At 53.5% G+C, this 9,091-nt stretch overlaps 1 protein-coding gene across 1 annotated transcript; it reads right to left on the bottom strand.

The window, feature by feature from the left end:
- Positions 1-1,210: 1,210 nt before the first annotated feature.
- Positions 1,211-9,037, bottom strand: LOC114600168 (uncharacterized). The gene is made up of 3 exons (XM_028735998.2): positions 7,967-9,037; positions 5,954-6,038; positions 1,211-2,921 (listed from the first exon to the last, which is right to left on the bottom strand). The coding sequence occupies exon 3, from the start codon at positions 2,918-2,920 to the stop codon at positions 1,367-1,369; it is 1,554 nt and encodes a 517-aa protein (XP_028591831.2). The 5' UTR covers position 2,921; positions 5,954-6,038; positions 7,967-9,037; the 3' UTR covers positions 1,211-1,366.
- Positions 9,038-9,091: the final 54 nt, after the last annotated feature.

Raw genomic sequence — 9,091 nt, 5'->3', positions numbered from 1 at the left:
CCGCACACGGAAACGCCGTTTACCTTCCCGCTATAAAGCGGTCCCTATTTATCTACTTGCACCCGGGGGTGCTTTCGAACTGCTAGGTTGGCAGGCGCTGGGACCGAGCAGCGGGAGCGCACCCCGCTGCGGGGATTCGAACCGCCGACCTTCCGATCGGCAAGCCCTAGGCGCTGAGGCTTTTACCCACAGCGCCACCCGTGTCCCTTAAAAAACCAGCATTACAGTCCCTAAAAACAGGCTTCTTGGGTACAGCTGGCCTGTGGCTCTCCAGGTCTTTGGGGAATCTAATTTCTGTTAGCATTATCACCGCCAGCAGCCCTTCAGCTGAAGGCTCCAGGGTGACTTACAGCATATAACAAGTAATTGCCACCCGGAAAGTGCACTTAGAATTGCAACGTTCATGGCACCATAGTGTGATGGCCCCGGACTCGGAACTGGAGGAGTCTCAGTCTGCACCAGATCCTCTGCCTCAGGCGGCATCTGGACCAAGTCTGGGGCCTGATTCTGAAGAGCCCCAGTCTGCACAGGTTCCCCTGCAACAAGTACCAGCTGGGCCGAGTCAGGGACTGAGCCTACCCTGGCTCCAGATGCAGGGATTCCCTTGTTGCCTTCAGCTGGGCCATCACGGCTGCTCCACTACCAGTTGGGTCAGGGGAGGCTGAGGCGGCCTCTGGGTCTAGTAACCCACCGACGTCTCCCGAGCTGCAGAGACTCAGGTCTGAGAGAAGGAGAGACCTGAGTACTCGCAGGAGGAGTGCTCCAGGGAGGTGAGTCAACAGGGGATCAGGACCAGCTGTTACCCCGACAGATAAAAGGCTGCTGAACCCCGCCCAGGTTGCAGGAGCAACATTGCTGCTTGCTGGAACCCTGTGCCTGACCTAGCCTAGTTTCCTGCCTTGGCCCTGTTGGACTGGCTCCTCGTGGAATCCTTGGATTCCGGGCTGGACCTGGACCGCGTTGCTTGGGTTAACCCCCTGGGCCCAGCACACAGAATTGTGGCATTGGAAGGGGGCCCAAGCATCATCACCCCCCTGCAATGCAGAAATCACAGCTGGCAAATGTCTTCCAGCTACTGTCAGCTTTCAGGGCCTGGTTCCTGTCCACTTCCTGCTTTGGCAGAACACGATTGGTCCTCATTTTTCCAGTTCCCTCCCAGCAATACTTGAAATTCTAGGTTCTACCGCGCTAGCATGACTTTTCCGAAGGGTTTGTAATTAGGATTTATTTATTGGGATGTAAGCTCGTTTGCTTGTACTAGGAAGGAGAAGGCTGCGGTGGGAACAGCCAACCAGTGACGACCACCAGCCCGCCCGCCCCTCCCGATCGGGCTCCCACTGGGCCCCGTATTCTTAAGGGCCAGGTGTCATTCAGTGTCTCCCTCACTCAGCACTCCGGCCTCGATGAGGTACAGCCTGGTCCTGTAGCCCCGGTAGGCGGACTGGATCTTGATGGCAGCTTCCTGCTGTTGGCGCAAGACCTGCCGTGCCCTCCACCCCCTCCAGAAGGCCTGGATGAGGGTCGCTGCCCGCGCCACCTGCCACATCTGCTTCCGCGTCTTGAACACCCGCTTCTGGCCCTCGCCCATCCGGCGGGCATAGTAGTTCTCATAAAGCCATTCGGAGGTCCCCGTGCTGGGCGCTCCCTGTTGGCTGAGGCTGGTGGAGGAGAGGCTCCGCGCTGTGTTGCGGTCCCGTGTGGGACGGGCAGCTGCGTGGCCCGTGGAATAGCGCTGGTTCAGGCCTCCGGGATCCCGACCCTGCCTCCGCGGCTGGTCTTCGGACGCCATGCTCTGGTTCCCGGGGTAATAGGCCCTGGGGCCCATCTGGTAGGACCCGTGGGACCCGTAAGGCTCGGGCCTGGCAGGCGACTGTGACCCTCTCGACCTGGGAGCTGGGCTCTTCCTCCTGGCGGACGCAGGCCGGGCGTGCCCCTCGCACTCACTGTCGTCCATGTCTGATTCGGAGGGCGGGCCCTTGCCCACCCCCACCAGGACGCGCACAGTGGTGCATCTCCCGCAGCGGGGGCACGACTTGGGCTCCGAGCGCTCTCTCTCCCTGGCTCCTGGCTGCTCTCTTTCCCTGAATTCGGGACGCTCCCTTTCCCGGAATTGCAGGTGCTCTCTCCTGCCTCCCCCCGGGTGTTCCCTCGCGTGCGATGGCTGAGTCCGAGGGACCTTGCTCGCCCACTCCTCGGGGTCTCCCACGAGACACTTGCGCCAGTGCTTCCTGGGGTAGGGGCCCACCCAAGAGGAGCTCCCGGGCATGTAGCTGGGCTGCCCGTAGTAAGTCCCTCTCGGGCCGGGCCGGTGAGCAGGGCGTTGCGGCATCTGCGCCAGCTCCTGCCGGGTGCGGTAGCCCCTCCAGTGCGCCTGGATAGTCGTGGCTGCCCGCCTGCACTCTGCGAGGGCCTGCCGGGTCTTGTAGCCCCGGTAGTGTGCCTGGATGATGACTGTAGCTTGCTCTCGGTCCATCTCCGGGGTCCCCCAGGACCTGCTCCCCTCGTTGAAGGAGGCCAGGGAGGGCGTCGTTCTCCTCCTCGTCGTAGTCCTCCTCCTCCTCCTCTCAACCCGATGCTCCTGCCTATACCCTTGCCACGAGGGCACCTGCTCCTGCTGCAGGGCTGCGTACTCCCGGGTGATGAAGTGCCTCCACGCGGTCTGGATGACCGAGGCGGCAGCGTGTTCCCGAAGGACGCGCCTCCGCACCAGGTAGCCTCGCCACGTGGCCTGGATGGTGGTGGCTGCCTTGTCCATGAGCATGTCTAGCTCGTCCACCAGGAAAGAGGAGCGGTGGCGGGAGCGGCTCGTGCTCCGGGCACGCACCCTGGCCAGGTGGGGGTCGTGGTAGGGCTCTTCATCGTCGTCCTCCCCGCTCTGGGAATTGTAGGGGCACCAAAGGTGGTCCTCATAGGTCTCCATCCTGGAAAGGAGGGGAAAGGGCAGGCATCAGGCAGTGGCCAGAATCCTTGCCCCGTATTGGGCCTCAGGTGAGGTCCCAAGGTGGACGGATTGTCTCCTCTCTAAAGGTAAAGGTAAAGGGACCCCTGACCGTTAGGTCCAGTCATGACTGACTCTGGGGTTGCGGCGCTCATCTCGCTTTATTGGCCGAGGGAGCCGGCGTACAGCTTCCGGGTCATGTGGCCAGCAGGACTAAGCCGCTTCTGGCGAACCAGAGCAGCGCACGGAAATGCTGTTTACCTTCCCGCCGGAGTGGTACCTATTTATCTACTTGCACTTTGATGTGCTTTCGAACTGCTAGGTGGGCAGGAGCTGGGACCGAGCAACGGGAGCTCACCCCGTCACGGGGATTTGAACCGCCGGCCTTCTGACCGGCAAGTCCTAGGCTCTGTGGTTTAACCCACAGCGCCACCTGCGTCCCTGTCTCTTCTCTACCCTGCTGCATTTTAGGGGGATACCCTTCCTCTTTGTGACCTCTTTCCCCCAGAATTGCCCACGTTTCTGTTGGCTTTTAATCTCACCTCAAAGATGCTTTCCTCCTCCTCCTCTCCCCATCACTGTAAACATGCCACTCTTGTCCTCAAAGCTCCTCAGAATGGCTTCCTTTCCCATCCATCTCAGCTTCAAGCTTCTAGCCCTCAAAGGCCTCCACCAAGCAGCCCCTAACTATAATTTCTCGGCATCTCCCCTAAAATTTTCCCTCTGCTGTTAACTCATTGGTCTCTCACACTCTCCTTCCCATCATCAAGCCTTCTGCTACCTAACAACGTCTGAAGAGCATCCGTCTGGTCCAGCATCCTGTTCTCACAGTGACCAAACGAACCTAGACAGACTGTTTCTGGAGCTGGAGGTTGCCTAAGGACATAACAGCCTGGCTCCTTGATCAGGCCAATGGCCCATCTAGTCAACCTCTTTATCTTACAGCAGCCACCCAGATGCCCCTTATGGGAAACCCACAACTGGGATTCAAACACACAAGAACACTTTCTTCCAGCAACTAGCCATCATGGCTAGTAGTCACTGATAGTCCTCTCCTCCTTGGATTTGTCTAATCTTTTGAAGCTGTCCAAGATAGTGGCCACCACTGCCTCTTGTGGGAAGGAGTTCCGCAGGTTAACTGAGCTGCCTGAAGAAGGGCCTTTATCTGTCCTGAATCTCCCAACATTCAGCTTCTGCCATGTGTGTGGATGCGCTTCCACAAGTGTACACACACACAAACCACACACAATTTGCCCAGCAGTTCCCTGTTAAGTGTTAAAAGTCTTTGAAAAAGCCACACTTGGGCACTGCTCTCTGCCAGAGGAAGGTGCCCATAAATATATATTTTCAATAAATAAAGTTAAATGATAAGTTTTCACAGTAGCTGCCCCCATTTCTCGAACCTCTGACTCTGTGTCTCTGAGCACAGGCAGATTGCCTCCCCCAGCCCAGCAAAAAGGAGCTAAAAAAAAAAGTTTCAAAGATACAAAGCAACTTAAAAACAACAACTTTGTGTATTTAGTACCTCTGAGCAGGTACAGACTGCTCCCTTCTGAAGGTTTTCATAAAAGCCATCTTCAAAAATCTGAAGGGACGTCACATGGAAGATGGAGCCAGTGGGATCCGAACCAGAGGATTCAAGTTTCGGGAAAGGAGATTCTGACTAAACTTGCTGAGAGCAAGAGCTGTTTTGACAGTAGGACGGACTCCCTTGGTGATTTATTTGGAGATTTTAAAGCAGAGGTCGGATGACCATCTGTCAGGGATTTTTTAGTGGTGATTTTTGCATTTCAGGGGGCCGGACTAGACGACCCAATGCTATAATGCCATGCTTCCACTGTTATTAGATGCACCTTGGGGTACATAAATGAAATAAATAATGCTATTTCTCTCCCCACTCGCTGCCACCCTGCAGCTTGGCACCAATCTATTCTGGTACCTAGCCAGGAGGGGAACGAAATGCGGGAACAGCTCCACTCCTTACGTGCTTGTGGACACAGCCAGGACAGAAGTACTGGCAGCCTTCAGGATGAGCAAAAGGGAAAGGAATGGAGTCTTGGCAGGCCTGCGGGTAACGATGCGGATGTTTGGTGGACTGCTTGCCTGTTGCAGAATGCAGCTCCAAAACAGGCCTGGGGGAACTTCTCCCGGGGGCCACATTCCCTCCTGGATGACTGTCCGAGGGCCGAATGCTAGTGGTGGGCAGGGTCTTAAGCAAAAGTAGGTGGAGAAGGGAACATAACCATTTTAACTTTGTAGAAGAGGACGGTTTCTATGCTCAGCTCGCACCCACCTAGGCCATCCAGAGCCATTACATTGGTACTTCGGGTTAAGTACTTAATTCGTTCCGGAGGTCCGTTCTTAACCTGAAACTCTTCTTAACCTGAAGCACCACTTTAGCTAATGGGGCCTCCTGCTGCTGCCGCAATGCCGGAGCACGATTTCTGTTCTCATCCTGAAGCAAAGTTCTTAAGCCGAGGTACTATTTCTGGGTTATCGGAGTCTGTAACCTGAAGCGTATGTAACCTGAGGCACCACTGTACCTCTGAATTTAATTACACCTTCCAGCCAGGCAAAAGCCCTCAAGGAAGATGAGATGCAAGGTGTTTGGCCTGGGAAAGAGGATCATAGAATTCTAGAGTTTGGAAGGGACCCCAGCGATCATCTAGCCCAATCCCCTGCAATGCGGGAATCTCAGCTAAAGAATCCCTGGCAGGGGCAGAATAATGATTATATATATAAAAATGAAATTATAATAATAAAGAGCTCTTACCGCCAGGAAGTTCTTCCTAATGTTTAGTCAAAATCTCCTTTCTTGGAATTTCAATCCACTGGTTAGGGTCCTTCCCTTTTGAGCAGCAGAAAACAAACTTGCTGGCTGGGGGAGGAGGTGTAGCCTGGAGAGAGTTTCTCAAGGGCCAGAGAGAGAGGCCAGGAGGGCCGAATTGCCTCCCTCCCTCCCTTCCACCCCACCCCCTCCATAGGGCAGGGGTAAAAGGGATGGTGGTCTATTACCTTTCTCAGGCAACCATGTCAGCTCTGCCACCTTGATCGTGCCTCTTTGCAGCTGCCTCCGGTTAGGCATAGGGCTGGATATACCCTGCGGCGAGAGAAGCTGTTTACACACACACACACACACACACACACACACACACACACTCTGTCACAGCCTGACTGAGGCTTGGTCCACCTCACCCAGAGGGCGCCAGGTTGGGGAAGGCTGGCCTAGATAATCCATTTCATCCAAGGCTTCCTGCAGCTGCCTCACCTCAACCCTCTCCATCAGTTACCCAAGGAAAGCAACCGGTTCCTAGTTTAGCTCAGACTAGGCAGTCTTGTTTAAGAAACAGAAATGGCCCTTCCTCTTTCAGAAGATGTCAGAAGAGCTTGCTGGATCAGGCCAGTGGCCCATCAAACCCAGCCTCCTGTTCTCACAGTGGCCAGCCAGGAGCCTGCAGGATAATTTATTATTATTATTATTATTATTATTATTATTATTATTATTATTATTATTATTATTATTATTATTTGTACCCCGCCCATCTGGCTGGGTTTCCCCAGCCAATCTGGGTGGCTTAAAACAAAGATTAAAAATACCGTATTTTTTGCTCTCTAAGACTCACTTTTTCTCTCCTAAAAAGTAAGGGGAAATGTGTGTGCGTCTTATGGAGCGGATGCAGGCTGCGCAGCTATCCCAGAAGCCAGAACAGCTTTCACTGCGCAGCGATCCCTCTTGCTGTTCTGGCTTCTGAGATTCATAATATTCTTTTTCTTGTTTTCCTCCTCCAAAAACTAAGTGCGTCTTGTGGTCTGGTGCGTCTTATAGAGCGAAAAATACAGTACATTGAAATGTCACATATTAAAAACTTCCCTAAACAGGGCAGCCTTCAGATGTCCTCTAAAAGTCAGGTAGTTGTTTATTTCCTTCACATCTGATGGGAGGGCGTTCCACAGGGCAGGTGCCACCACCGAGAAGGCCCTCTGCCTGCTTCCCGGTAACTTGGCTTTTCGCAGGGAGGGAACCACCAGAAGGCCCTCGGCGCTGGACCTCAGCATCCGGGCAGAACGATGGGGGTGGAGACGCTCCTTCAGGTATACCTTTCCGAGGCCCTTTTGGGCTTTAAAGGTCAACCCACAAGAAGGATTCAAGCACAAGGGCAACTCTCCCCTTCTGCCATTTCCAGCAACTCGCATTCAGAAGCATTGCTGCCTCCAACTGTGGAGGGAGAGCAGAGCCACCAGGGCTAGGAGCCATTCGTAGCCCCCTCCTCCTCCATGAATTTGTTCAGTCCTCTTTTAAACCCATCCAGGTTGTTGGCCATCTCTGCTTCCTGCAGCAGGGAGTTCCACAGTTTAACTCAGCACTGCATGAAGGACTTTTACCTGTCCTGAACCTCCCAACGTTCAGTTTCATTGGATGTCCGCGATTTTTGGTGTTATGAGAGGGAGGCAAACGTTTCTCCACTTCCTCCATGCCATGCAGGACTTTATAAACTTTGCCTCTGACTCCTTTTCTCTAAACTAAAAAGTCCCAAATGCGGCAACCTTTCTTCACAGAAGAGTTGCTCTACAATGTCCTTTTTGAGGGGAGGCGATTGCATAACGACACAGTCCCCAAACCCTGCACCTCCCCAGCCCACTGCATTTACCATCTCCCAGAAAGGAACTGCCCAACCTCGCAGCCAAGGAAGGTGAACCCAGGACCTGCCTTTTCTAATGCCACACACCTGCCAATATTTGTTTTATTTTAGCCCATACTAATTATAGTTTTAAGCCAAGCCCATTGGGAACCAAAGAGGAAAGCCACAGGGATGTTGAACCTCTGCACATCTACAGCAGCTGATGTTGGAAGTTTTGGTGCCCAGCAGGTCTGGCTATGGGTTTCTGGAAGGCCAGACTGTGCACAACTTGACAAAGGAGAACTAAAATGGCGGGTGGCCAAGTTGGGAGACAGCGGTGCTCCCTTGCCTTGAATCCAGGTAAACCGTATCCATTTCTGCTCCTACAGGAAGCCTCTTCATGCCATACCTATATAGAGACGGCAGCTCCCATGCACAACCCGTCCTCTCCCTTCTGCAGGACCTTCCAGCCACCTCTTGCATGGGCCGAGGAATTCTGGGGGCTCCCAACATCACATGCTGACATCACTACAATTGTGGCATCATGGTCTGTGTGCAGCCAATCACAGGCAGTTGGGTGGGGGGGAGCCTTTGGCAGCCCAGCTTGGAAGTGGGAGCATCTCTGCTTCCTGGGTTCTTCACAGGTGTGTGGTCCATTCACACCTTGACAAAAACACATTTTGAAAGGGAGATCTTTCCTAGTGCTGCTCCTACTCATTTGTTTTGCTCAAGGCCAGGGAAGGTTTAAGCCTCAATTGCAGGCAAATTGCAAGGGTTATAAAGCAATGCTTTGGAGATCTTGATTTGACTTCCGTCTCAATGTGAAAAGACTGATAGACTCAAAACATCAACACATCTCAGGCTGGGGGCAGGGGCGAAATTCAGAGCATCGTGTGTGCATGAGTGCAGAATGGTTGTGGGTATTGTGCATAAATAGCAGCTCCAGAAGCAAAAATTCCAGACAGGAAGATGACAAGAACTCCCACTGGCTCAACATCTGCACGTTAAGCAACCATTAAAGATCTTCTCACTGGTCGTAGGGATGCCGCCCTCTCTAGGCCTGCTTGGGAGGTGCTATGGCAAGGTGTAGGCTTCACACCAAAAATGGTTTGATGGTCCCTGGCCTTTGAGCCCTAAACTCATGCCTGCCGCCCTCCATAATTTTAGTCCTTTTCAGCACTGGGGTGATTTTTTCTGCTAAAAAAAAACAGCTTCTCTGGACAACCTGTTTATTGAGCATCCATCCCAATTTGCTCATGTGTGCCTCTGCTTATCCTTTACTTGTGTGCATGCAACTATAGCAAGTGCCACAAAAACATTGTGGCTGGGGCTGAGGGGAGTTGTAGTCAAGCAACATTTTGTGGATATCACGTTGGCAAAGGCTGCCAGCGAGATGCAAAAGCTGTTCAAAAGCGACCCTGCCACGGTGCAATCCCCTCCTGACTTCAACACCCACTTCTCTCCACAGCCAGAAACTATATGTTACGGGGCTTTCAGGAGAACTGTATCTAACCCACTGATGAGAACACGTCTC

This window comes from Podarcis muralis, chromosome 8 (genome assembly GCF_964188315.1).
Source record: "Podarcis muralis chromosome 8, rPodMur119.hap1.1, whole genome shotgun sequence".
Taxonomy (NCBI): Eukaryota; Metazoa; Chordata; class Lepidosauria; order Squamata; family Lacertidae; genus Podarcis; species Podarcis muralis.
Note: the sequence above shows the minus strand (reverse complement) of the source record. Positions and strands in the feature narration are given on the sequence as shown.

What these genes read in the sequence shown, in the direction of transcription:
- LOC114600168 (XM_028735998.2), bottom strand. Translation starts at nt 2,920, where the DNA reads ATGGAGACCTATGAGGACCACCTTTGGTGCCCCTACAATTCCCAGAGC.